The sequence below is a fragment of the Zootoca vivipara genome, chromosome 7 (assembly GCF_965207765.1).
Source record: "Zootoca vivipara chromosome 7, rZooViv2.hap1.1, whole genome shotgun sequence".
Lineage (NCBI taxonomy): Eukaryota > Metazoa > Chordata > Lepidosauria > Squamata > Lacertidae > Zootoca > Zootoca vivipara.
In genome coordinates this window covers 26,949,754-26,977,298 of record NC_142590.1, presented here as the reverse complement: position 1 = coordinate 26,977,298, position 27,545 = coordinate 26,949,754, and the positions used below count along the sequence as shown (strand labels likewise).

General features: G+C 44.6%; 2 protein-coding genes and 1 pseudogene across 5 annotated transcripts in view; 2 read left to right on the top strand and 1 right to left on the bottom strand.

The window, feature by feature from the left end:
• SAMD13 (sterile alpha motif domain containing 13) overlaps nt 1–6,733 on the top strand; it is a 29,047-nt gene extending 22,314 nt beyond the window's left edge. For 2 of the 3 annotated variants that reach the window (XM_088673867.1, XM_060276786.2), the window contains one exon: nt 5,078–6,733. In XM_088673867.1, coding sequence (XP_088529993.1) covers nt 5,078–5,221 — 144 coding nt within the window. In that variant the 3' untranslated portion in view covers nt 5,222–6,733. The remainder of the gene's footprint in view (nt 1–5,077) is intronic. The other variant, XM_088673866.1, reaches the window with a different exon arrangement.
• LOC118088955 (dnaJ homolog subfamily B member 6 pseudogene) lies at nt 446–5,281 on the top strand (annotated as a pseudogene). The gene is made up of 2 exons (XR_015950974.1): nt 446–1,836; nt 5,078–5,281. The product of XR_015950974.1 is annotated as a dnaJ homolog subfamily B member 6 pseudogene (transcript).
• A 4,913-nt stretch (nt 6,734–11,646) lies between the features above and the next one.
• Nucleotides 11,647–26,029, bottom strand: LOC118089130 (uricase-like). Its single transcript, XM_088673589.1, has 8 exons — nt 25,973–26,029; nt 20,159–20,392; nt 17,934–18,050; nt 17,624–17,702; nt 17,149–17,338; nt 16,218–16,341; nt 14,510–14,593; nt 11,647–13,335 (listed from the first exon to the last, which is right to left on the bottom strand). The coding sequence occupies exons 1-8, from the start codon at nt 26,027–26,029 to the stop codon at nt 13,189–13,191; spliced, it is 1,032 nt and encodes a 343-aa protein (XP_088529715.1). The 3' UTR covers nt 11,647–13,188.
• Nucleotides 26,030–27,545: the final 1,516 nt, after the last annotated feature.

Sequence of the window (27,545 nt, the reverse complement as noted above, 5' to 3'; positions counted from 1 at the left end):
CTTGACCAAGAGGTGGAGGGGAACAGGCAGCCCCTTCCGGCGCCCGAATTAAGGTGCACCACTAAATGTAAGGTCGGGAGGAGGCGTTTTGGGGTGCCCAAACTCTTATGCTGGTCACGCAACAGGAAACGTCCACTCCTGGATTCTGCAAGTGACTAGGAGGTCATGTTTTCTGCTATCTCTGCACTGTAAATACTATGCACAATAAAACCTTTAAAGACAAGCACGGACTTGAGCGTCCTTACTCAAGAGTAGCCGCAACAACACTATTACAATAACCAAAGTGAAAATCAGCAAACCAGAAGATGTCAAAACTTTACTAAACAGGAGCAGAAGCCAGCCAGATACAAATGCAGGAGCCATTCATACTTGAAACGTTCCTTTCAGATACCATCTGCTCTGCATGCTTTTAAAAAACACCCCAACAACCTCAAAGGAAATTATACAATTTTAGTTTTAATTATCTGAAGATAGTTCTTTCATTAAAATTATCCCAACAAGTTGCTAGCATGCTGTGTCTACAGCTTTGCTATTATGTCTGCCTATGAGAAACATATATCTTGGAAATGCAGCTGGCTACGTGGGTATATGAATAAATGCAGATCTTTTCATATCTTGTGCTTTACATGTGTATTTAGCAGAAAGTATAATCCCCCTGGGCAGTTTCCAAAATCAAAGTGCCTTACAGCTGTGCTCATCCTTATACTGCTGTTATTCTCTGATGTCATCGAATTCTGAAGGGCGAGCATCCCACCCTCATAGCCAATGAAATTGCAGTATGCAAATGAAAATGGCTGAAACCTAGCAGTTGGCTGATGTCATAGCAATGTCACAATTTCTCCCTGTTTGAACCATTTTGAAATCAGGCGTTGGATGTTGAAACAGCTTTCCCCCGGCGCCCAACCTGTTTGTCAGTGCCCGGGATATCGCTGTTAAAACCCTAAGCAACGGTGGTGCACACAAAGACATGTAGCTCTTCATGTTATTTCAGGCCTGGCTTCTTTTGGAAAATGTACTAATAACCTTTCAACTGTGAGACTGACAAGGTGCCAGGACGCAATCGGGATATTGTTCAGATATTTGCCAGGAACAGACGAAACGGATATTTATGCTTAAGACCGTTGGAAGAAGATGGTGAATTATTACGAGGTTCTGGGAGTGCAAAAAACCGCGTCTGCGGATAACATTAAGAAAGCCTATCGGCAGTTGGCCTTAAAAGTGCACCCGGATAAAAACCCAGGAAACAGGGAAGCAGCAGAAAAGAAATTCATAGAACTCTCTAAAGCGTACGAGGTCTTGTCCGATACTAAAAAGAGGGATGCTTATGACCGATCCCGCAAAGGAAACAGACGTGAGAGAGAGTGGCCTGAAAGAGGCAGGGGTACATGCAGACATGGTGGGTCTGGAGACAAGGAAAGAGACAAAGGGCATCTCGACACCGAACCGGGTTTCCACAGATCCCCCCTGGATGTGCGCAAGGGGGTGGACACCTTTTCCCTGAATATCTTTGACGACCTGCTTGACGACATTTCTGGCAACCAGCGAGGCCTCCACGGAAGAAGAACCAGAAGCGACAACAGCTTTTCCGTCTCTATCAGTGGGGTGTCCCCCATTGCAGGAACCGGCTTCACTTCCTTTGGCTCCGAGATCACCGGCAGCTGTTCCTGCACTGCTCTCCACAGTGGCAGGAAAGGAAGGTTCAAGTCCATCATTACTACCAGCAAGGTTGTGGACGGCAAAAAGGTTGTAACCAAGAGAATTGTGGTGGGCGGCAAGGAACGCGTTGAAGTTGAGGAGCGGCCCATCTGTCACTGAAGGGCTCCCGGCTGTAAATTGGTAAGGGGCAGCTGCTACGCTTGGGTTACTGAGCCTATTAGGAACTTGTGCTGTGTTTCGCATTGTGTGATGGGCTGGTGGAAATGCTTTGTGGTGCTTGGCGGTTCGGGCAAACCTTTGGATGGGCAATAGCTTATTAGAAAAGCTTCCCCCAGTCTCAACATGAGCTTTATTTAGGCATGCGTGAGGAGACTTCAGCCCACAAGTCACACTTTGCCTGCAAAACTGTTTTTCTCTAGCCATGCCCATTGGCCCCACGCCACTCATGACATCATGTGAACCCCAACAGTTGCAGAAGTACCAAAAATAAAATAAAATTCAGAGTTGGGGGATCCCTACTACGCAATGAGAACTGCGCGTGCTCAGTGGTGATAGAATGCTGACTGACTGTTGGCCAGGGGGAAGGAGGGAAAACTGGGGAGGAAGGATGAAGTGGAACAGAGTTGGCTGGAATCCTGAACAGCACTACCTGGGCTGCAACATTTTGTTGTAGATCCCACTTGTATATTCTTTAAATGCAGTGACTCAGCCTCACAACAATGCATGTCTACAGCCCCTTTTTGTTAAATGCAATCTGAGGCCTGAGAATCTCACCCAATGAAAGCTCAGGTTTCCTGGTGGAGATGTGAAGGTGTCTATAGGGTGCAGTGGTGCCCACCTGAGAGGTGCTGGAACTGTGCTCTGGCACGCTGTGGCGGGGGGAAATCACCGAGGATTAGTAACGATGTTCTCCTGGTAAATACGGTACCCGGTTCCCTAAGTCTGCATCCTTTTGGTTTTGTGAGATCAAACACAGGCACCTGCATGTGACCAAGCGTATGATGTTGACTCAGCATCATAAAGTGGCACATCACTCTGTTGTGTCGCTTCTGCCCAAACCAAAAGGGTTTGTATGAGGATTAGCTTATGCTAAAAGTTGAAAGTTATGTGCTGTTTGTGGACTAGCCAGCAGGGTCAGAAGGGAGAGAAACATTGTGGGTGTCTGTCCACTAAGCGCTGGGAAGATAAAGTGCTGCTTCCCAGCTCAAAAGTGGTACCTCATATTATGTTATCGGTTCAGTCAGCATTTTTCCATGAATTTGGGCAGCAGCTTCTGTGGCAGTGAGTTGTTAAAGGACCTCATTCAGCCTGTGTTCTCCGCTGTAAGAAACTGTTAGAAACAAATTGTGAATACCTATTCTTCCTAGAATGTTTTTGCATCTCCAGTCAAAGGCATTGATTGAATGGACGAGAGATTTTTCATTCTCATTGGGTGGCAGCATTTGTGACCTTTACAGCTAAAAACCATACATATTTATAATTGAAAAGGGTTCTGCATATGGAATTTTTGTGGGTTATTGTAATTACAAATGTGGACATGCTTGTGGCTTTGCTAATACTGGTTACATCTTCATGTATTTTGTTTGTAATGGCCTGAGAGCTTGAACAATAAATTTTATTCAATCACGAGAATCTGACCACAGCAGAACAGGCAGGGGCGGGATCCTAATTGGCATGTTAGACTCATAAAATACTGAATTCATAGATGCAAGTTTGGCTTGTCAATCTCATTTTTGCCATGTGTGATTTATGCAAAGCATAGTCTATTAAAGTTAATTGAAAATATAGTCAGGTATGTGTCATTAGTTACGTTTTGAATGCTAAACTCTTATCAAGATTAAGTTTTATTTTAATATTAGCTGATGCCACACTTTCAGTTGCAGGGGTTGGAGACTGGGAACAAATAACAGCACGGCCTTTTAATTAGCAGGCCAATATAAGATGTAAATCACAAGTATAAGAAATCTCAGATTGGTACAAATTGGCCAGTCAATATACTGCCACTCCACACAGAATCCTGTGGGGGGCCTTCCTCAAGCAAGCTATACACACAGCTTTTTGGTGTGACAGTACTCACTGGTATCCAGTGCCCTCACTGGTTTTCGACTGCCCACGGCAGCCATTTTGTGCTTGCACAGAGACCACACTTTCACCAAGATATGAGCATTGCAACCTCACTAAAAATATGTGTATCTGTAGTATATATGATTCTTGCTGATAACAGTGCCCCTATACTTATATACTATACAGGCTCACCGGGGGTAAGTGTTGTAAGTAAAGACACCTTAGCAGTTTGAGGTTTGAGGCAGGTAAGAAAACTATACCCAATCCAATAACTGCCCTTAGCAGTCACGTGTTTGGCTGCTGTACCATAAGAGTAATTTTGGGTCAATCCAGGTTTCCTATATTTGGCATCACTTGCTCCCAGTTCACTAGAGCTGCTTCTGCACCAACTGGAGGTGCACAAGATTTTATATATAATATATATGAAAAGCTACCAGAAAGGAGCGTTCAGGAAATGGGCATATAAGAATGGGGGTGGTGAGGACTTTGGGGGAGTTGTGTGGAATGTGAGGGAGAATGGTGGTTGGAGACCAGTGGAAGGTTTTGTGTTTTCTTGGAGTTCCCATCCACTAAGGTGCTGCAACCACCTCCTTCCTCTGGGCAGACTATACCAAAAGAAAGAAGACCAGAAGCTACTGTTAAACATGAATTGCTCTTCCTTTATTTAATTTTCTCCCTTACTTTACACCAGGCTTCCTCAACCTCGGCCCTCCAGATGTTTTGAGACTACAATTCCCATCATCCCTGACCACTGGTCCTGCTAGCTAGGGATCATTGGAGTTGTAGGCCAAAAACATCTGGAGGGCCGAGGTTGAGGAAGCCTGCTTTACACTTTCTGGTCCCCTCTGAGAACCACCAGACCCATGATAATTCCTCAGTGTGACGTAAGCCCAGGAATGACCTGGAAGTATTTGGACAGGAAGTGGAACTGTTTCTCGGGGACCACACTCATTCTCACATAATTCCTCTGGCTGGCATGGAACCTGGCATGGAGTCTTGGTTTAGAACTAGCCCAGGCTTCCTCAGTCTCGGCCCTCCAGATGTTTTTGGCCTACAACTCCCATGATCCCTAGCTAGCAGGACCAGTGGTCAGGGATGATGGAAATTGTAGTCTCAAAACATCTGGAGGACCGAGTTTGAGGAAGCCTGACCTAGTCTGTTCAGAGGAAGGGGAAATAGCATTTTCTGGATCTGAGGACCATGCTGGCCCCTTTGGCCACAGTACAGACCTGGGCACCTGGTGATGACTCTGCAAGCTGTTCCAGTTTCTGGGTGCATTACAGTACTTTCTTGAGGTTTTTTGACACCCTCTTGCTTTCATAAATTGTCTGACATATTTATTGATTTCCACCCGTAGGAAATTGATGGGAAATCTTTACTGTTGATGACGAGGAATGATGTGCTGACTGGACTTTCATTAAAACTGGGACCTGCACTGAAGATCTATGAATATCACGTAAAGCCTCTACAGACACAGCATCTCAAGAACACTTCCCTATAGTGGACTGTCGAATGGGGACCATGTTGTGTCTCTGGTATTCAGAATAAATAAGCAACTTTGGTTTCTTGTTGATGGAACTTTGTAAAAAAAGAAAGAAAGAAAAAGACTGTATGTGTACATAAAGAGTTTAAACCAAAATGGCACTGATATAAATATATATAAATATATATTTATAATATATCCTATTGGATAGCTTTAGCAATATGCTAAATGGTGATTATTGAACTGATGGGAGGGATGAGTTTCTCAGTGTTCCATCAAGTATACGACCAGCTCAATAGTTTTTCTTCAGTGAGATAAAAGGTAAGTAAAAGCGGAAAAGGTACTTCTTAATGTGAAAGCTAGACAAAAAAACACTGATTCTTAGAATTACTGTTTGAAAGGTAAGGATGCTATTCACCATAAATATCTCTTGCACGTGACTCATTGGGCATAGCTTAGAGGGATGGAGCAATTCTAGGTGAACCTTGAGCTTGTACGCTTCTCTAGTGCATCCACAGGAAGAAGCTGGGAAGCCTGTTCTTTTTTCCCCAGCTGACACACTTTGGTTAATGTTGACTATGGTTTGTGCCAGCTTGATCCAACCTTAGTTCAGATTAACCACAGTTTCTCATTTAGGAGTATGGAATAGGCTGCTGTGAAAAAAATGGAAGAAAAAGCTTTCCAACTCCTTGTGTCTGCACCAGAACAGGAGAGGGTTGGAGAAAGTTTGATGCTTGGGCTCGTGTTAAGCCCTAGTTTGCTGTGGCATCAAGACATAGCCACTGAACCTCAGTAGTGCTGTTGCACAATTTCCTCTTGCTTCAGTGGTGCTTGCACAAAATTATTTCACAATGGATTGTACTCAGATTTGAAAGTGAATTGGGAGGGTGTGGATCAGCAGAAGTTGACATTTGTTTTTAGAGTCACAGCTCCTTTGTAACACTAGCAAGAGGTTCCAAATTTGCCAAAATCACCCTTTTTTGCAGAGGGGTCCTATTTTTGACCTTATTAAGGTTTGTTCATAGCATATTGTAATGTTTAACGCTGTGCATACCAGTAGCCTAGCACCTTTTGAGAGCAGGAGCAGCTGCGCAGAGGTGAAACTGGCTTGTAAAATTTCCTCTGTTGTTTCTCGTTTGTGCTAATGTTCTTTGAATTTTAAAATATGTTTTGTGAAAAGCAGGGTTTTTTTAAAAAAAATAACAGTTTGTGTTGCTCTGTAAGACATATTTTGTTTTGTTCTTGTTCTAATTTATAACTTATTTGCTAACAGTTCTGCTGGGAAAGTGTTAAAAGCGACATCTCTTTCATATTTTTAAATATTGTATTCTGATGGTGCTGTAAAAAAAAAGGCAACATGAATGGATTTATAAGCTAAACACCTCTATTTCCGAAAAGCAAAAGGATGCTGTCTTCTTATTGTGAATTTCTGTTGAAGGACAACACTGTAGTTCAAACTGTTTTGATCAGTTCCTTATTTTAACTGCAGACTTGTTAAGTCAACAAAGATGTTGCTTGTGTTTTGATTCAGTTTGGTTTTGAGCTTTCTTTTATTTCAAAGCATTTATCTCTCATGGTGAACCACCACCATCCCTAGTTCGATACTGAAAAACACCTTAATACTGCAACTTTCAGAACTGCGCAACCAACCTCAGTTCAGCAAATGAAGATTTTCTATCTGCTGTTCTTCCATGTTGGGAGAAACTTCCGCTTCTGTGAAATCCATATTGGAATTCCTTCTACTTAGCATAGGAACTCCCAACAACAACAAAAATAGGTGAGAGTGCTGCATCTTGATCCATCATGCAGATTTCCCAAAAAGTTTGATCAAATTATTGAGGACCTTCAGAGTATTACCTGAAGCCCCAACTGCTTACAATTGCCAGCATTCAAAGGGCAATGGATTTCTGGGTTTTGTTTGTGTGTAGTGGGGGAGGGGGAAATCTATCTATTGGTTCTAGTCTAGTACTGCCTACGAGACACTGGCTCTCAAACAACTCTGCTGCTTGAGATAACTGAAGGGATCACTCAACCTGCCCCACCAGCAGAAGCCCTATAGATGAACTTCTCCTTGGCCAACACGGCTTTCCTCCCTCCTTCCATGCCTGCCCTGGAAATTGGCAGGGGTGTGTGTGTGTCAAGAAAACTCCCAGAACAGTGTGTAGGGAAGGAGAAGGGGGTACCATTCTGTCTAGCAAGCTGACATGCACAGATGCAACGATTGGAAGATCGGATTCCACTCAGCCTGAGACTTTGTACTCAGCTGAGCAAAATTGCATCATTCCGAAATGCATTCAAATTCATTCACAAGGGAGGCGAATAGGTTTGTAATTGCAGCACCAGATCAGCAATTTGTCTATTCCTGTTTCTTCAGGAGTGTCCATACAACATAGAGGAAGGAGGGTGGTTGACATTTGGATGCCTGCCGTACTTTGATAAATTGCAGAAACGTGCCTGGCTGAGGTGGAGCAATTCAGATATGACATGTTCCTCGTTGATTGATTAAGGGTGCTGCTGCATCTTTTATAAATTAATTAACTGGTTGCCACATACTGCATAGTAGCACTGCGTCACATTTCCAGAATTTAAAAGGTTCCCTTCGGAACGAGCAAACCACATTTCCTGAATGGGATTGAATTGCCTTATAGAGAAATACCGATTTAGCTACTCTTGTGTTGTTTAAATGGGCAATTAACCAAGCTTCTAAGTAACACAGTAGTTACCCAAAGGCAGCAGCCTTTATGGGCTGCAGATCCATTTTAGGGTGGCACATTTCCAGTCCTGTCAATCTAGGATTGTCCACCAAAGCTGAGGGGGAGGTGTCAAGGAGCCATGTTGCAGAGGAATGCTGCAAGACCATCTTCCTGCAAAGCTGGATGTTTGGCAACCAAATGGTTTGGCATGTTATTTCTTAAAGGGACCCAGTCTCTGCACAGAGCCTAAGTTTTATTGATGCTCAGCTGCAGCCCTGTGCTCCATCCGGCTGCGCTCATTCCGTTGCAGGAGGGGGCTGTGGAATTCAAGGAGGAAGAAAGAAAATGCGGAAGTTTTTTCCTGCCCCAAACTGCAGATGAGGGCACACTTAGCAGGGTTTTATGAATAACCGCCCCCCCCCTCCAGTGGAGGAGACCCCGTTGCTTTCCCGTTGCAGGACCCTGACACCGCAGGGTGATCGCTGCCCAGCACATCTGGATGGCGACTGCCCAACTCCGACAGCATTTTAGGCATCCGATTTCCGTACATGTCCGGAATTTTCTGGACATATGGCAAGCCTACTCCATTACAGATTTGTGTTTGCTTAACACCAGTACAGAGAAAGTACCGTGTGTCTGGAGTTTCCCCTTAGATGGCAGCAGGATCTCGTGTTGATATATTCCACAGATACCTTCATTGTACAGTTTTTGATGCCTACTTCAGGCAAACCTGCCCAGACATGTGATTTTATTATGTACCTCCTGTTTTTTCCCTGTTGATTTTTGTCCATATTTTGATAAATATGCTTACTGTTTTAAAGGTGGTTTTCATTGCTATTTTTAAATGAATTTACCATTTTGTGTAAACCGCTTAGAGATTTATTTATTTTTGATTAACCGGTATGTAAACTGCTTAGAGATTTATTTATTTTTGATTAACTGGTATACAGTATAAGTTTCAGGTCAGGATACATAAGTGGGACTGCTACAAAATGCTGCAGTGTGGAGCACGGCCTCTTCCAGGATGCTGGTAACCCCAACCTTGTTTTTATCCCCACCTGCAATAATCAGGCAGCATTTTGTACCCACTGAGCCTATTTGGTCCTCATTGGGATGTTTGGGGAGGAAGTTCCCTTCATGGCTTTTAATTTTGGGTCGTTCTGCAAACCTTGGGGTTTCCCTAAGCCTGCTGATGCCTTCCTCTTGTGTGCAAAGTCCGCTTACCCCCTTTTAGGGATGCAGCAGCTCTGCGGGACGGCCAGCGCCTCCCCTGCCAACAATGCAGGGCTGGGCGTCAGGGTCTGATCCTTGCCGGAGCTCGAGCTTCGGCTTGAAATCCTGCTCTGCGTCAGCCTGTCGAATTGGCCAATGGCAGGCTGGTGCGGAGAGCTGGGCTTGAGGGAACAATCAGGCTTCCCTCAGGTCAGCCCGGAAATAAATGCTTACCCAATGCCTACACCAAACCACTTCATCTGTAGTCAATAAAGTTGTGGCCTGATTCGATCCCATTCAACTGTGCTGGTCTCCTTTATTGGTAGCTCGCCTGGGCCTGCAACAATACTGCTTTGAGGACATAAGGAACCATTCTTGGATAACGACTTTCCTCTTAGCATACAGAGTAAGGTTGATAGGAGCATCAGGGCTGGGTCTTGGCTGCCACAGTTTCAGTTCAACAGGAAGTGTTCTTAGCTGCACATGGACCTTGAAAACCACATGTGGCAGTTCTTGGGTCAGCGTATGATGTTGGGAGCCTTTGACTGGTTCAAGCTCTTGGTAACCCCAGAGACTGAAGTGAGATGTAGGCTTTTGCCCCTCGTAGACTTGTAACCCAGACTGCAGCTCAATTCACTCAAGGCCACATAATTTAATGGTTGCCACTGAGAACCAAACCCGTGCCTATCTTGGATTCCATTTGCTGGTCACGCAAGAGTCCGATGACAAATTTGGAATCGGAATGCAAGTCTGACTGGTAAAATGCACAACACAACAATAGGAGCTGATGCAGCACAGGGCCTAAGATCCTGCTCTACAAATCGGAGAGCCCCTGGCCTGATTCTCACCTCAGCCCTGGCCTTAAGCAAGCAAATTTCTATCAGCCTCAGCACCTGCCCTCCCACTAACATCTGTAATATGGGGGATAATTATACTGACTTACAGGGTTGTTGCAAGGATAGCAATAATACAGGGCATGTGAACTTCTTTGATCATTTAAAAACACTACACAGTGGTTAAGTAATGCCCTCATTATTATTAATAGTATCTGTGAGAGAATACATGCATAGAGGGTTTGCATTTGTTTGAGGCTGGAGTTGGGGTGTGTGCCTCTCAAAAGGGCAGAGTTCAAAGGAATGCATGGCACCAGCTTAACTTGTATTAAGTTAAATCCCATCGCCTCACTTTGTCATTGGCAAATATAATGCCTGCCACCCTGCATTCCATTAAGTGCGCTTCCTTCCATTGAAGTAAATGGTCTCGACCTCATATTATTGGATTGATGTTGCGACTTGTACTAATAACACCGTCTTACCCTGCAGAGTGATGTTTACATACAGCACCAGCATAAGGAAAGGGTGTGGCAAGACCACCCCCAGATGCAGATGCAGTCAGGGGTGGGGAACCACTGGCGTTCCAGTTGTTATAGAAATATGGAATTGTAGAGTTGGAAGAGACCACAGGGGTCACCTCGTCCAACCCTCTGCAATGCAGGAATCTTTCACCCAAAGTGGGGCTCGAACTCATGACCCTGAAATTAAGAGTCTCATGCTCTACCAACTGAGCTATCCACCTTTCCTGACATTGGCCATGCTTGGCTTGGGCTGGTGGGTGTTGGATATCCACCAGAACCTGCAGGACCACAGGCTAGTCACCTCTGAAGTAAACTCCCTAAGTAGAAGGGACTGGTCCAAAGATGCTAGGGCCAGGCTAGACTGTAGTACCTCTCTAGGACTAGAGACTAGAGACATGGGTGATGCTGTGGTCTAAACCACTGAGCCTCTTGGGCTTGCCAATCAGAAGGTCGGCGGTTCGAATCCCTGCGATGGGGTGAGCTACCGTTGCTCTGTAGCAGCTCAAAAGCATGCCAGTGTGAGTAAATAGGTACTGCTGTGGCGGGAAGGTGAACGGCGTTTTCGCACGCTCTGGTTTCTGTCACGATGTTCTGTTGTGCCAGTCATGCTGTTTGTTGTTTGTTTGTTATTTAGTCATGCTGGCCACATGACCCAGAAAGCTGTCTGTGGGCAAACACCGGCTTCCTTGGCCTTTCACCGTCCAGATGTCCTTTACCTTTTACCTCTCTAGACCACGGCTGGGAACTTCAGTACAGGTCCAGATGTCCCTCCAAATGTGCACTACAACTCCCATAACCCCTGACAACTGACCGTGGTGGCTGTGGCTGAAGGGAGTTGCAGTCCACAACGTCTAGAAGTGTCCCAGCACAGCAGCTTTCCCTGAGTACTCCATGTCTCCTCTCATTTGTCCCTCCCTACTTTTTGATGGAGCATCCCTCAAACCTTTGAGCTGACATTAAATGCTTGCAGCTCAGATGAATTGGGCACCACTGTGTGGTATCTTTTGCGTTTTTAAAACCAATTCAGTGCATCAGCTCACCCCCCCCCCCCCCGTTTGTTGTTGTTTTCACCTTTCCAACACACGTAATGAAATACACGGGTCCAAAGTGGGGTATAATAATATAAGTTTTTATATTTTGACACCAACAAGGTTTCATGTTTCGTTCAATAAACAGATTCAAACTGTTTTGTCGTTGCTCTTTATTCACCCATAATACAGATACACATTGAAACCTTACAACCCAGGAAGGCATAATACTTAAAAGAAACAGGAAATCTACAACTCCCTCAAGTGTTAGCAAGCAGCTTTCTACATGGAAGACAGGATGGGACAAAGAATTAAAAATGCCGAAGTCCAAAATACTTAGTCAACTTTTGGCTAACATAGAGGTAAGTGACAACAGGTGATGTGAAGAAATCCATCTCTAGTATTTCCAAGGCAGGACAAGCGTAGAGTCCCGCTATATTTTTTTACGAATGAGAGCCAAGGCTGTTTTCAAACTTTTTGCACCAGTATGTCAAATTTCCCCGCACACTGGAAATGTCCAAGGCTGCAAAGCAACCATCAGGTTTTTCATAAGGCTTGACTTGTAGCAAAATCAGGAGAACCACAACGATGGCTGCTGAGGCAGTAACATCAGGGCAGCTCCAGATTTAGGAAGGTGCATCCGGTTCCCCCCCCCCCACAGGGTGCCAAGCCAAGAGGGCACAAAATAATAATAATAATAATAATAATAATAATAATAATAATAATAATAATAATAATGTTTAAAAACCAATTTTTATAAGGGCAAATACATGGGTAAACTGAACCAGAAGGAATTGTTGTGAAATAATAAATATTGGGGAAGGGGAGCAAATTTGGTCCTCTCTTAGGGTACCACATTGCCAAAGTCTGTCCCTGATCAGGTTAAGCATTCTTCGACTCTCCTCCTTTCCCCATGCATGCAGTCTGCTTGCTCAGAAATCAAAGCACTATTAGGAGAAGAAACCCGAAGATTGAGGATTATTAAAGATTTACATAACTCTATAAAGGTAGCTCAAGCATGTCTTACGATTATACAAATAGACGATAGTTATTTTCCTACTCACACATGTCCCAGGCTTTGTGTATCAGAGGAGCAAAATACAGCGGTAGGGGACTCAGCCTGTTACTTGACTGTCTCAATTAGTCAATACTGACATTGATACTTCTATGGCCAAACTAAACAATATATGCTGGATGCAGCGTTTTTGCTTTATTTGCCGAATTTATGGGCTAAATTTATATGGCGAATGCAAACTTTGCTAAGTTAGGAAAAAGGGGTCCAGATCTTCGGTTAGTGGAGCTTAGTGTGGCTCTATTGGAAGTCAAGGGACCTGGCATGTAAGCTTGCACTTGTCTTGTTAATATAAAGGGGAAAAAGAATATCTTAGTAGTTACTGCTTCAAAGTATCTACCAGCAGGCTTCCAACCTGTGAAATAAGCGCAGATTGTCTAATTCATACAGGAGGCCTGAAAAATCCTTGAACTCTAGGGGGATGCTTTGAACATTTTTGTTTTGATTTGATTTGATTTTAAAAAGAAGCAAAAAAAAAAGTGGTGCCAACGTTCAGTTTCCTTCAGGCCACCTTGAAAATGTTGCTCGTATGTATACACAAAGCTATGGAAAGTGTGGAGTAAATTAAGCAAGCTGATAGGAGGTCAATTTTGCAAGATGCGACAATCTAGGAAGCCGCCGGCTGCTTAGTTCATCCCACTGCAGGACTTAAATCCAACGGAGTAACGGGGTTTACATGTGACAGGGCGTGGCTGGTATGTCCCTGGGCAGTCCTTCTTCCTGCGCAGCGTAGATGCACAAGCCCCAAAGGGTGTATCCTGAGGTGTCAAGATCTGTACATGGAAGACACATGTGTTAATGGGTTTGCCACCAGCAGGAGTACCTACTACTCGCTTGAGAGTCTATACACCACATGTTCATAGGAGTTTTCAGCAAAGAAATTACTTCTAATAACAACCATTATTGGTTGTGGGGTGGTGTCAGGGACTGGACTGAAGAGGAGGAGTGGTGAAAATCGCCTCCCTTTCTCCTGTAGCTTCCAGGGAAGGGGGACACAGTATTGAATTACAGCCGAACTTAGAAGGAGATAGCAGATCAGAGATAGGCAGACAGCTGAGTTACGAGGTGTTTGAAGAGGAAAGAGGGGAGGCAGAGCAGCCAGCTGAAACATCTCTGGACAGCATAGATGAACCACCACCACCCCTAAAACTCGGTGTTTGTTAAGAGTGCAAGAGCAATGGGATGCAGAGGCATTTGATCACAGGGGGCCACCGTAGAGTCGGATGCTGTTGCTAAGAGAGGGGTGGAGGAGGAGCCCAGAGTGAGCAACTCCATCCTTGAGGGATGTCTGGATTCTTTGTCTCTCACCGCGAGGACTAAATAAGCATAAGCAAAACCTTTCATGTTTCCTCCCTGCTCCTTGAAGCCACAAGGGGAGGGAGAGAATTCCTCAAGCCTGACAGGTGGAGGCGCTCACCTGACCAGCTACTGGTGTTGCTTTTGCTGACTAGGAAGAAGGGGGGGTGGGGAGCTTGGTGTAGTGCAAACACAAGCAGGACCACTGCTGGAGGTACGTTTGTACAGCACCTTGCCCCTTCCTCTCCCAGTGAGTCACAGCTATCATGCCATAGCTCAGGGGTAGAACATCTGCCTTATGTACAGAAGGTCCCAGGTTCAATTCTCAGCATCTCCAGGTAGGATGGGGAATGTTCCCTTTCTGAAAACCCAGGAGAACAGCTGCCAATCACTGAGGACAATATGAGCTAGTTGGGCCAATGATCTGACTTCTTATAAGGCAGCTTCCTAAGTTTCTAAGAATCCTCTGTTGGAGATCCCCAAGCCCAGCCTTTCCTCTCTTTGCGGAGAGGGAACGCCTTTGTAAATGGCTTCGATCTCCACGGCAGATATGCTCGAAGACTCTGTTAAATTATCCTTCCTTGCCCTACCTCACTCCCATACAGCTCCACAGCAATTTATCCTCAAAAGAAGAAAAACACATTTCCTTACCTCCTTGTCGTTACAGAGTCCCAGTTTTTCCAGATCCGTCACAGAATAGTGGATGTTGGACATGATCACTTCCACTTCCTCAATCTGAAAGCATAAAAACATACACAGAATGACCCTGTGCACTACAACTGCATTCACTCAAATCTCCTTCCCCTGTTCTTGGCAGTGAGAGCAGAAGTCCAAGGTAACGGGAACCAGTTATGTCATGGCCAGCCTGCCAAAACTTATGAGAGGGGCTGAAGTCATTGGCAGGCGGAGCCAGATCTTTCTTCCCAACACGCCCTCCTCTCTCCTCCTGTCTCACTCACCCTTCTCCTCCCCGCCCAGCAGGCTGCAAGTAGAACAAATTGCTTTGGCCGGAAATCTGAACAGATTGATAACACAAGCGGGATTTGAATTGAGGTTGTGGGCCACAGGCATTCCTGGTCTTGTAAACAATGCATAACAGCTATGTCTTCCTGTCTAAACTATGCATCTGCATGGGACATGGGTAGCACTGACGTCTAAACCACTAAGCCTCTTTGGCTTGCCAATCAGAAGTTCGGCAGTTCGAATCCCCGTGACTGGATGAGCTCCCATTGCTCTGTCCCAGCTCCTGCCAATCTAGCAGTTTGAAAGCATGCCAGTGCAAGTAGATAAATAGGTACCGCAGGAATGTAAACAGCGTTTCTGTGTGCTCTGGTTTCCATCACGGTGTTCCATTGCACCAGAAGCGGTTTAGTCATGCTGGCCACATGACCCGGAAAGCCGTCTGTGGACAAACGTCAGCTCCCTCGGCCTGAAAGTGAGATGAGCGCTGCAACCGCATAGTCGCCTTTGACTGGACTTAACTGTCTAGGCGTCCTTTACCTTTTACCTTTACTATGCATCATGACCCTTGGCTACAAGAGCAGAGCTAAGCACTGCATGGTCATGTCAAATCACATGTTGGGTTTACAAGTACCCAAAAAAAGTACTGTTTTCACACAGAGTACCATACATTCGTTTTGTCATTCCCTAACAGTGGAATATGGAGAGGGGTTATTGCTGAGTGGTAGAAAGCTTTGTGCATTCCATATACAGTGGTACCTCGGGTTAAGAACTTAATTTGTTCTGGAGGTCCGTTCTTAACCTGAAACTGTACTTAACCTGAGGTACCACTTTAGCTAATGGGGCCTCCTGCTGCCGCTGCTGCGCAATTTCTGTTCTCATCCTGAAGCTAAGTTCGTAACCTGAGGTACTATTTCTGGGTTGGCGGAGTCTGTAACCTAAAGCGTCTGTAACCTGAAGCGTCTGTAACCCAAGCACACACACACAGAGAGAGAGTTTACATCCAGGGCAGCTCCAGGGCTAGAAAACACATCTCCCTGAAGCCAGAATTCCCAGATTCCATCCTCGGCAACTGCAGATAAAGCCAGGCGATAACGCTGTCTGAAATCCTAGATGGCCACCCTGCCAGTCCTTGTAGACAATACTGGCTTGGTGTAAGGCAGCGTCCTATGCTTTTAATTTCTTTATCTATCCACCCTCTATTTACCGCATAATAGCCCAAGAGAAAGCAAAATATAAACTTACACAACGATCTGTACATTGTCCCTCAAGTCTGAGTCACATGGGCATCCGAACTGGATTTGATTTGTGTTTTTACCGTAAACCTCGGTTTCGTAAGACTACGGTTATTTGAAGCATATCACATGTTGTGAGAACAAAGAGATATGGCGAGACTGACCTGGGGGAGTCTATCCAGGATGTAGGTCTGGATGCAGTTGACCGTCTTCTGGTAAGAGGGCGAGTAGTGGCCTGATTCAGGTGGCCCGGCAAAGGCATCGAGGGCACACTCGTGGGCAGTTCTCCTTCAAAGCAATGTGTAGCCATTAGAATCAAATCTGTACTCTCTCTGTAATTCAGCTCATGTGTGAACTTGCAAGGCCAATGTCCCGTGTTCAGCTTGCTTAGCTCTGTTCCTTGTTAGGGGTGAGGTCATAAATTTTAACAGCGCAGTCAGGAAAAGGAGAGAGAAAGAGTTCCAATGTGGGGTGTGGGTGTCTAGGAATGAAGGGCTTTTCCATGTGGTTGCATTAAGCCTGGCACAGGTGGTACCCAGAGAATGGTCTGGGACTGTGTGATGCTGCGACACTGCTAAAGGGACACATGGGTGCATCTGATCAATTCCTTGGATCAGTGGAGTGCCACAGTAAGAGTGAGACAGAAACAAAATAAATATTCCCCCAATTAATAATAATAATACCCCATCCATCTGGCTGTGTTTCCCCAGCCACTGTAGGCAATTTCCAGCATATACAGAAACATCAAATATTAAAAACTTCCCTATACAGGGCTGCCTTCAGGTGTCTTCTAAAGGTTGTATAATTTCTTATCTCCTTGACATCTGGTGTGAAGGCATCACAACTGAGAAGGCCCTCTACCTGGTTCCCTGTAACTTCACTTCTCACAGTGAGGAAACAGGAGCTTGTTTCCACTGCAAATTGACAGCACACACACCCTTCCCCTGTTCGGATATTTCTGATTGAAATATTTCCTTTTATCCATCCATCACAGGGCTGTAATCATACTCAATATCAGCCATCCCTTCTACTGTGGACAAATTTCATGCACCGTTAGACAAAAATGGGGTTGAGTTGGTTTGTTTTTTACAGTACCATATGCAGTCATAATCAAGACAGTCTGAGCCTTCTCCATAACACCACTTGATCAGTGTTTCTATTGACAGCACTCGATCTCTTCTTTCTGGAAGTGTGGTGTATTTATCCTTGAAGAAGCCTTGAAATCCAGACTGGGTTGTTTTCATAAGTTTCAGATCCTTAATGCCAGAAAAAACAATCGGACTACCTGCAAGAGAGAGAGAGGAAGAGAGAAAAAGTCAGTTCTTTTTACAATGAAATAATTTAAAATGAGAAAATCGATATATGCAGATAAATTAAAAAGCACTTTTTAACAGGGCAATTGAGTGGGGGCTTGATATGAATACTGTATTTCTCTTGCCTTCTGGGGCAAGGTAAACAGATACACGAGAAATACCACCTCCCTTTCTAACACCCACAAACGCTTCAATAGCCTTCAAAAGTGTTACGTTTCTGATGATTTCTGTCAAAAGAATGAAAATTTGTGTCTTGCCTTCCAGAGTCCGTTCCACTTCACAAAACCGAACCCCTTCTGAGCTATAGAGAAAAGCATGGACGTGGGGGACACCATCCTAGAGATTGAAGAATATGGAAAACGTGCAAATAAATGTAGGCGATTTAAGTAATAGAGCTGGTTGGGGGGGGAGTCTTATAAATGTTGAGGTGATTCAGTGTCCTATGAACCCCGCCCACATTTGGTCCCCCCTCCCTCCCACCTTCTGACAACCCCACTTTTCACTTGTTCCCACCTGTGTGCAGGGAGCAACCTAGTCAGGTGGGTGGGGTGTATAAGCTCAGTATACCTTTTCTAAGCGTTGCCATGGTACTTCTTGGATGAAGGCATTGCAGTATATCACGTGACAAAACGATGTAAGGAAGTGATCACAGATATCAAGGCCAAACTCCTCTATTGTTCTGATCTAGTAAGACAAACAGGGTCGTCAGACACCATCAGTTTCTGCCCTTAGATAAATATCGAGACACGACACTGTAATTTTTTTTATTTTATTTTTTGCGATACGTTCATGTCATTGCAAATCTCTTGATTAAATGGGTGAAGCAGTCAAGCAAACATTATGAAATGTATCCTATATAATAATGTCCATGTTGTCCCTGCGTCCAGATGTCCCGTGTGTCCCTGGGGTACTGCGCATGTCCCCCAGAGACACAGGGATTGGACGGAGGGACAACCAGGGACACAGGGATTGGACCCGTGCTCTCGGGACACAGGGAACAGCCAACTGCCGCTCCGCCAACCGCCGCTCCGAAGCCCAGTCTCATGCTGGAGGTGCGCGGTGAGGCGGCGGGGGAGAGAAGCGCTCCCCCCCCGGCAGCCTTGCCGCACACCTCCGGCATGGGACGGCGCTTCCTCGGGGAACCCGAGGAAGCCGAAGCGGCAGCGGGCGCGGAGGGAGGCCCGCTTTGGCTTGGCAGCGGCGGGAAGAAGGGGAGGAATTCCTCCCCTTTTTCCCGCCACCGCCAAGCCAGTCCCGGAGCCGAATTGCGGCGCGGCGGGGTTTTTCGCTGTTTGCCTCCCCCAGGGGAAGGCAAACGGCGAAAAACCCCCGCTGCGGACTGGCTTGGCGGTGGCGGGAACATCCCGCCACCGCCAAGCCAGTCCCGGAGCCGAATTGCGGCGCGGCGGGGTTTTTCGCTGTTTGCCTCCCCCAGGGGAAGGCAAACGGCGAAAAGCCCCCGCTGCGGACTGGCTTGGCGGTGGCGGGAACATCCCGCCACCGCCAAGCCAGTCCCGGAGCCGAATTGCGGCGCGGCGGGGTTTTTCGCTGTTTGCCTCCCCCAGGGGAAGGCAAACGGCGAAAACCCCCCGCTGCGGACTGGCTTGGCGGTGGCGGGAAGACCCGCCACCGCCAAGCCAGTCCCGGAGCCGATTTGCGGCGCGGCGGGGTTTTTCGCCGTTTGCCTCCCCCAGGGGAAGGCAAACGGCGAAAAACCCCCACTGCGGACTGGCTTGGCGGTGGCGGGAAGACCCGCCACCGCCAAGCCAGTCCCGGAGCCGATTTGCGGCGCGGCGGGGTTTTTCGCCGTTTGCCTCCCCCTCAGGGGAAGGCAAACGGCGAAAAGCCCCCGCTGCGAACTGGCTTGGTGGTGGCGGGAAGACCCGCCACCGCCAAGCCAGTCCCGGCAGGCCGCTTCCTCTAGCGCCCGTTTTTAAACGGGCTAAAATCCACTAGTAGTTTATAAAATGAATGCCTTTATTGAGCCAATTGCCCATAATACTCTGGAATAAGGAGATCTGTGATTCTTCCAACTGCTAGCAAAAATTATAGACAAAACAAATCCCTGGGTTAGCTCAAGATTCCTGCATTGATGACCTCCGTGTTCCCTTCCAGCTCTACAATTCCTTGAGTCTATGATTATATGAAATAGATCTCTTCTGGCTAGTGCAAGATGCTTCCACTCAATGGAAGCTTAGTGGAATCTGTTGGACTACAGTTCCCATCATTCCTGACCATGGACCATGCTGGCTGGGGCTGATGGGATTTGGAGCCAACAAATCTGGAGGGCCACAGCTTCGCTATCCCTGCTGTACATGAATAATAGCTGTGCCATGCTTCATCAATTGAAAGGCTTATAAGACTGCACACTTCCCACAATTATACTAGCCATCTTGTGTTTCCTCTTTGGAGAAAGCTTTTCTTAAGAATGTTGTTGTTACTTTCCTTTGGAAAGTTGTTTACATTTACCCTTGCATCCAGATAAATCTGCCAGTTGTTGTTGGCTGACACTCCTAGCTCGCTGTAAGAGTTATAATACCAAAAAGGAAAGGAAAGAGAAAGAGATTTGGCCACAGATGAGTCGTATCATATGATACGATCCATCTGTGGCCAAATCTCCCCCTCTCTCTGTTCCTTGCTCTTTGAATCGTCACAGACTCTCATTACTATTTTTGCCTGAGGACTGATTTTGTAATAGGATGCAATTCATAAAAATGCAATTCGTTAAGACAATATCTAGCTACACAACGATGAAATAAAAAACGGTTGGAAGAGTGCTTTGCAAAACATACCCCTCGGCATTTGGCCAAAGCTTGGATTGTATTCTTTATGGTGTCTGTGGGGATCACTTGACTGTTGTCAGAATTCAAGAATTCGTTGACGGTGTTCAGCCTTATATGCACAGAGACTTCCAGTTCTTTGATGCAGTGAGTCGTGCCTTCTCGTCTAATGTACAGCAGTCTCACCGCGTTCTTCCCATATTCAGAATTCACATATTCCACATCCTTATTCTGTAATTGGAGGAGAAAAGCAATTTTGCACAGAATAAGTCAGGGCTAGAAGCCTGAGGATGTGTCGGTTGGTACAAATGCCTTCGTGTGTATCCATACCTGGTTAGAATTATCATATTGTTTTAACATGAATGGTTGCATGCAAAATGCGCCAGATCTACAGCCGAAACTCGGAAAATTAGAATATTGTCGAAAAGTGCATTTATTTCAGCAATGCAACTTAAAAGGTGAAACCAATATACGAGATAGATACATGACATGCAAAGCAAGATACGTCAAGCCTTTATTTGTTGTAATTGTAATTATTTGTCGTTAGGCGGGTCAATTATAAATGGAATGTAATTAATGAAATGTAATAGCGATGTTTATTTTTGTATTATTGTAACTATTTGTTTTATTACTGTGGAATTTCCAAAAGAAAACATTTGTAAAAATTAAAAGAAAATGAAAAAATAATAAGTTGCATTACTGAAATAAATGCACTTTTCAACGATATTCTAATTTTCCGAGTTTCACCTGTATAGACATCCACAGCATAGTGTTCTGTATGTCAACACCTTCAGTGCACTTTACCTACCGATACACATTCAGAATTTACTCTCATCTGTCTCGCACCTTGAGTTAGACATATGGCACTGCAGGAAAACTACCTGCATATAGGTTTCCTGAATATTCTTAGTAGGTCAAGCTCCCTGGGAAAGAGTAGCTCACAGTGTTTATAGCACCTCTGAACTTGTTTCTTGGTGAGACAACCTACCCCCCAAAAAAATAACCACACAAAAGCTACATCCAGATGAAACTTATATAGTAACTTTTACTAAATCAAATGCCCAGGAAGGAGTGGAACATCTATCAGTGATAAGAATCAAATTCGCATAAGTCATTTCCCACTGTCCATCATCACTATTAATGTTTTTCTTTCAGTTGTTAATTGTTTTTCAGCTGCAATGCTCAAAGAGATAAGCATCAGACACAACAACAACACAGTTAATGCATTAATGATCTATGCACAAAGGTAGCTTGCCTCCTAATACATTTTTGCATAATTGAATGTTGCCTGGCCTCCAGGCAGAATCACAGTTTTTTGAAAAATAAAAAAAATAAAAAAATGCAGCATCAAATGTTGAGGAGTGACATGAAGCATCAACCTCATGCAAAAACGGAGCCCTTTCTTCCTTTTCAACAACTCTTTAAAATGTCAGATCTTGCCTGACTGGAGCATTTCAAAGGGAGATTTTCATTACTCATCATTTTCATATCTATTGACAAAGAGAATGCTGGGAAAGTTCAATGGGGATTTTGGGGATCTTTTTTTTTTTCTTGATGAGAAATTCCTGAGGGAAATTTATTTTTCCACAAACCTCCATAATATAAAATTTCTTTTGAAGCCTTGAATGAATTTACCTTCACCCAGAGGAAATATTTGATTTAGTTTGTTTGTAGTCCAAGCAAACAATTAAGTGTTCCGATTAGAGATTACCCTGAGCCTCTAGGATAGGATTAAAAATTAGATGAATGGATCAAATTAAATAACCCAAGAAGTTTAGATGAAATATATTGTTATTATCTTCTGATTACCAAGATTAAACAAAGGACCACTTGGAAATTCTTTACTGATATGAATTTAGCCTCGTTTTAAAAACACTTCTGCTTTATTAGAACAATTTTTTTTGTCACTTGAAAAGTTGCTTCATCCTCATGAGTTATCTTACTCTAGTGAGTGACTTTAGAGGAAAATTAAAGGATGACAAAGCTATCAATGGCTACTTGCCATGATAGCTATATTCTACCTCCACTGTTAGAGGAATTTGGACAGGAGAGGATGGATGGATGGCATCAAAACTACAACTGGAGACCCCTTGAATAGTTAGTAGCAAAGCTGCCAAAAAATCGTTTGTCATGGATATTTCTGGCTGGACCGCCCTTAAGTCTTCTGAAGGGGCCAAACCTCTTCTCCACCCCTCAGCTAAGGACGGTGCACTCTATGGCTACCTGCAAAAGGAAATGAAAGACCAGGTAGGCCACAATTTTTGAGTGGGAAGCAGAAGAAGAGGTAGAGATTTGTGTTTGGGCTCTGTAAACATTGTTGGGAAGGAACTGTAGTTTACACCCTCCCAGAACGACAATTCCCAGAACCCTTAAAGTACAGTTCCCAGGGTTCTTGAGGGGAAGCCGTGTGCGGGCTATGACCTTTGCCTCCAGCGATCTCCTTCCCAAAGAAAGCTGGATCTTCCCTCTGCCGAGAGAAACGGGGTATAATTTGTGCCTATTTATAACCTGAAATATAAAGCGATGCTATTACTAAGATAACCGACTAGGGAAAAATAAAATAAAAGTCTGCTTTATGTTTTATAGACGCTTTCCTTTCCCGTTGTGTATACACACCAATAAAATCAGAAACCCTGATTTGAACACTTCTGCCCAACTTAATTTAACTACCCATCTTAGTGAAGTTTTACACAATATTTGTAAATGTATGTTTGCTGCATTTGTTAGTTGTAACTCTGAAGAGGTTACACGAGAGCTCCTTTTAGCTTTGTCGTTAAGTCCTATATATGTCAGTCCAGTTTCTTATAAAGTGCTGACGATGCGCATGAAGGTCTGCAGGCAAGAATCATCATCTCTTGTACTACAGGTTTGAAAATTACATTCCACCTCACCTGCCGGTCTAGCAGCTTCCCAAAGGCGATTTACCTCCCGAGGAGGCTGGAAGGGGCTGACGCCTCACCTTCAAGTAAGCTGGATTTCTTGGGATGCTGCCTCTGAGGTGACATTAAATTTTACAACTCACTCCTGTGACAGCAGTCAAATTCTCATGGAGGTTGTAAATCAGGCGCGCGGAACCTTTTTCATCCCGGGGGCCACATTCCTTTCTGGGTAAGTTTCCAGGGCCACATGCCAGTGACAGGCAAAGTAGGCACAGCGACTAAAGTGAATGTTACTTTTGTACAGTAATCTAGTATCCACACACTCGTCCATCCCTCTCTATCCCCCATCCAGCCCAGCAAGAAACACGATTGGTGTACAAAATATATGCCACACTTTCCAGTTTAAAAATAAATAAATGCCACACTTTCCAGTTCATCTGGGTTCAAGGACATGTTCCAGCTGAACAAAAACAGTCTAGGAGGGTGCAAAGCACAGCCGTTTGAGGGCTGTGATGGAAGGGGGTGTGGCCTGCGGAAGACTCCTGAGGGCCAGTTGCAGGAACCTTGAGGGTCACATTTAGGCTCTGCGTCTGAGATTCCCCGTTCTTGTTGTAAATCCATGATTGGACTGTACCACTTAAAACTGAAGGAGGTGGGGTTCATGGAAGTCATCTGGGGAAATTCTTCTTGTGGCACCACACCCTGCAGTATGTCAAAGGGCACTTAGCCAACAATGGTCTCTTGTCCGTTTACTATGGAATGCCCTCCCCAGTGCCTTTGCGAAGCTGCAACGATCAATTGCTTCAGACATCTTATAAAGACATATCCCTGGCCCATGGTTTCTCCAGTCCCCGCTTTATGTATTTCAATCCCCCTAATTCCTGTTTTAATCAATTTTTATATGTGCCTATACTTTACTGGCTTTATATTGTGTTCTCATTTTTTTCCATTTGTTTTTAGTGAAAGATTTTCATGGATAACAAGGGCACCTGCAACATCTCTGCTTTCAGTTCATGGAGCCTTATCTACAGGTCAGCAACATTTGGTATGATGGTATTGTCTTTTTATGTTGTGCACTGCTTACAAATTGTGCAGTTTATAAATGCTTTTATATAAGGAAGGAAGAGGAAGGAAGGAAGGCATATCCTGTATTTATAACAACCAACAAAAATGGTGATTTGATTCCTTGCTAGCCTTCACTAAGCTCAAGCTCAAAATCATATTTGGATTAATTATCCTTTAGCATGAAATGCCATATTTACCATCAGGGTGTATGTAAAGTGTGGGTGAAGAGCCTTTAGAACCTATAGAACTCATTGGCAATAGAAATCCACTGGGCTGCTTCTCAGCTTTCTTTTCATGCACCTGAGATTCTTCGTTCATTCATTCACTTATTTCTCAAAGCTGCTCAGAGCTATTTTCAGAACTAGCACACGATAGCCTTGTTCAGAATAGGATCTTCCCAGAATAGCAGGTGCAAAACCTGCCGACACATCGCCTCCATAATAACTATTAAAATGCACATAAAGCAGCCATTTAAAATGCATGCAACTGACACGTGGCCATCATACCGTGTAATCAAGCCTGCCAAATGCATTACAACAAAGACTTAAAAGCAGGTGTAAAGAAAAATTAGCCTGAAACAGAAGGACTTCTCTCATGATGAATCTCCTATCATTTGTCTGTTGGTGCATTAGCAGGTCCTTCAAGGGACTTAGTACAATACCATTGAGTTATGTGGTTGAGAGCTCGAATATAAAACCATACAAAACTCTTTTACACTGTAAAAGTAGGGGATGAAACAGAGCCCCCATTCGCATACGGTGGTCAGCCAAAAATCCTGGCTTGGGCTCCATTGTAGCCACTTTGCTTCTCGATTTGTGTGAGCAGCTGAACAAGCCAGAATTCAGCACATGGCTTCTCATTACATGCAGACTGGGAAGTCTTCTTCTTCTTCTTCGTCTTCTTCTTCTTCTTCTTCGTCTTCTTCTTCTTCTTCTTCTTCTTCTTCTTCTTCTTCTTCTTCTTCTTCTTCTTCTTCTATCACTCGTAGCCGAGTAAGATTGTCCTCCAAGAACATGGTTTAACACTGAGTCCGTAAGTGACTCTGGAGGCCAATTCTGGATCCACACATCCTTCCACAGTGGGGACATACCGGTAGGTTTCTGGGCAGGAGTTGATCACGGGAGGGTTTGCCAAACATCCCTTTCTCTTTGTTCATTTCTCCCTTTCATCCTGAGTTTGTGCTTCTTCAAAGTCCATTACGCCCATTGTATTCTCCAATTGCAGCACTCATAGGCCAGTGATTCCCAGTTGCTGGTGTTTATACTACATTTTTTTAGATTTGCCTTGAAAGCATCTTTAAACCTCTTTTGTTGTCCACCAGCATTACACTTTCCATTCTTAAGTTTGGAATAGAGTCTTTGGAAGACAATAATCAGGCTTCCAAACAACATGACCAGTCCAACGAAGCTGATGTTGAAGAATCACTTGTTTCGACACTGGCGATCTTTGCTTCTCCCTGTACATTGGCATTAGTTGGCCTGTCTTCTCAAGAGATATGTACAATTTTTCGGAGACACAGTTGATGGAATCTTTCGAGGAGTTGGTGTTTATAAGTGGTCCATGTTTCACAAACCTACAGTAAAGTTGGTAGTACAATAGCTTTGTAAACAAGCATTTTGGTTTCCCTGAAAATGTCCCAGTCCTCAAACACTCTGCACTTCAATTGGGAGGAAGCTGCACTCGATGGAAAGTATGGTCAATGTCTTCCAACCAAGCCAGGACATTAAGCAACCTCTAAACCATATGGCTTTGTATCCTAACCTTTTGGAAGACAGGAACCATAGTTTCTGGCTTTGCATGTAATGGGAAGCTAAGGTTACGGGCTTCATCCTGGTGCTCCCAAAAAGGGAAGAACGAAGTGTCTGCAAAAGGGGTTGCATACCTTATGCATCCGGGCTTGTTCATCCAAGATCTTTGGCTCAGTGTTGCTTGCAATCATGGCTGAAAACTGTAGGCTGATTCATGCACCCAAATCCATCACTCAACGCTAAGTGCTAGCAAGCACGTGTGATCCAACACAGAAGTCACATATCACCTCACACACACCCCAAAAAATACAGTGCCTTCTGGTAGAATGAGTTTCCACATTCAAATACGAGTCACTGAGTGTTGAATATCGAAATAATGAAATATCAAAGGATGGACTGGGCTCTCCAGCAACACTATGAAGTCCTGTAACCCATGCTATGGGCGCTATTGTCAGCAATGACGCCTTGATATGCTAATGTTTATTTTTCTTTCCAGGAGTCTCAGAGTGAAGAGATTGCCAACTTACTAGCACAATCAGCCACGCTTTGTTCTGTATGCAAGCATAGAATTAACTCTACTGGAAGGTGAGCTCTAGGAATTTCAAAAGCAAACATGCTTTTTAAAAATAAAATAAAATAAGGTGGTCTTATAAAAAGTGTCACATTGCCTACTTTGTGAGCACAAAAAGGGTAAAAAGGTAAAGGACCCCTGGACAATTAGGTCCAGTCGAATCTGATTATGGGGTGCGGTGCTCATCCCAGCTTTCAGGCCGAGGGAGCCAGCGTTTGTCCGCAGACAGCTTTTCCAGGTCATGTGGCAGCATGACTAAACCACTTCTGGAGCAACAGGACACCATGACGAAAGCCAGAGTGCACAGAAATGCCATTTACCTTCCTGCCACAGCGGTACCTATTGATCTACTCACTTTGGTATGCTTTCAAACTGCTAGGTTAGCAGGAGCTGGGACAAAGCAATGGGAGCTCACTCCGTCACAGGGATTCAAACTTCTGACCTTATGCTCAGCAAGCTCAAGAGGCTCAGTGGTTTAGACCACGGCACCACCCGCATCCCTCTGTCAGCTACAAAGCTTATTGAGTGACCTTGGAGGTCACTATCTCTTAGCCAAGCCTTCCTCACAGGGCTGTTGCAAGGATAAACAGATGTGGCTAAGATTTCCAGCTCCTGGGGTGAAAGTCGGGTTATTAATGTAAAAAAAATAAAATAATTTTCAATGCATTTTTGCTTTTCCCTTTCTGCTTCTATGCTCTAAATCAAGGATAGGCAAACGAGGTTGCCCAGTTGATCTCAGAACGACTTGCAGTCAATCAACAAGACCACCTGTCTTCCAACTCTTTAACATTAGTTACAACTCAGATAATTGGTTAATCTGCTATAAGTGGCATTGGCTTGTTTATTTAAAGTACTGTACTCATTTTGGTCTGCTTGGCCAATGTTGAATGTTAAATTTGTCACGGGTATTATTATTATTATATTATTATTATTATTATTATTATTATTATTATTATTATTATTATTATTAATTTACTGCACACTTCTCCCAAAGAGGGACGTGGGTGGCGCTGTGGTCTAAACCACAGAGCCTAGGGCTTGCTGATCAGAAGGTCGGTGGTTCGAATCCCAGCGACGGGGTGAGCTCCCGTTGCTCGGTCCCAGCTCCTGCCCACCTAGCAGTTCGAAAGCACGTC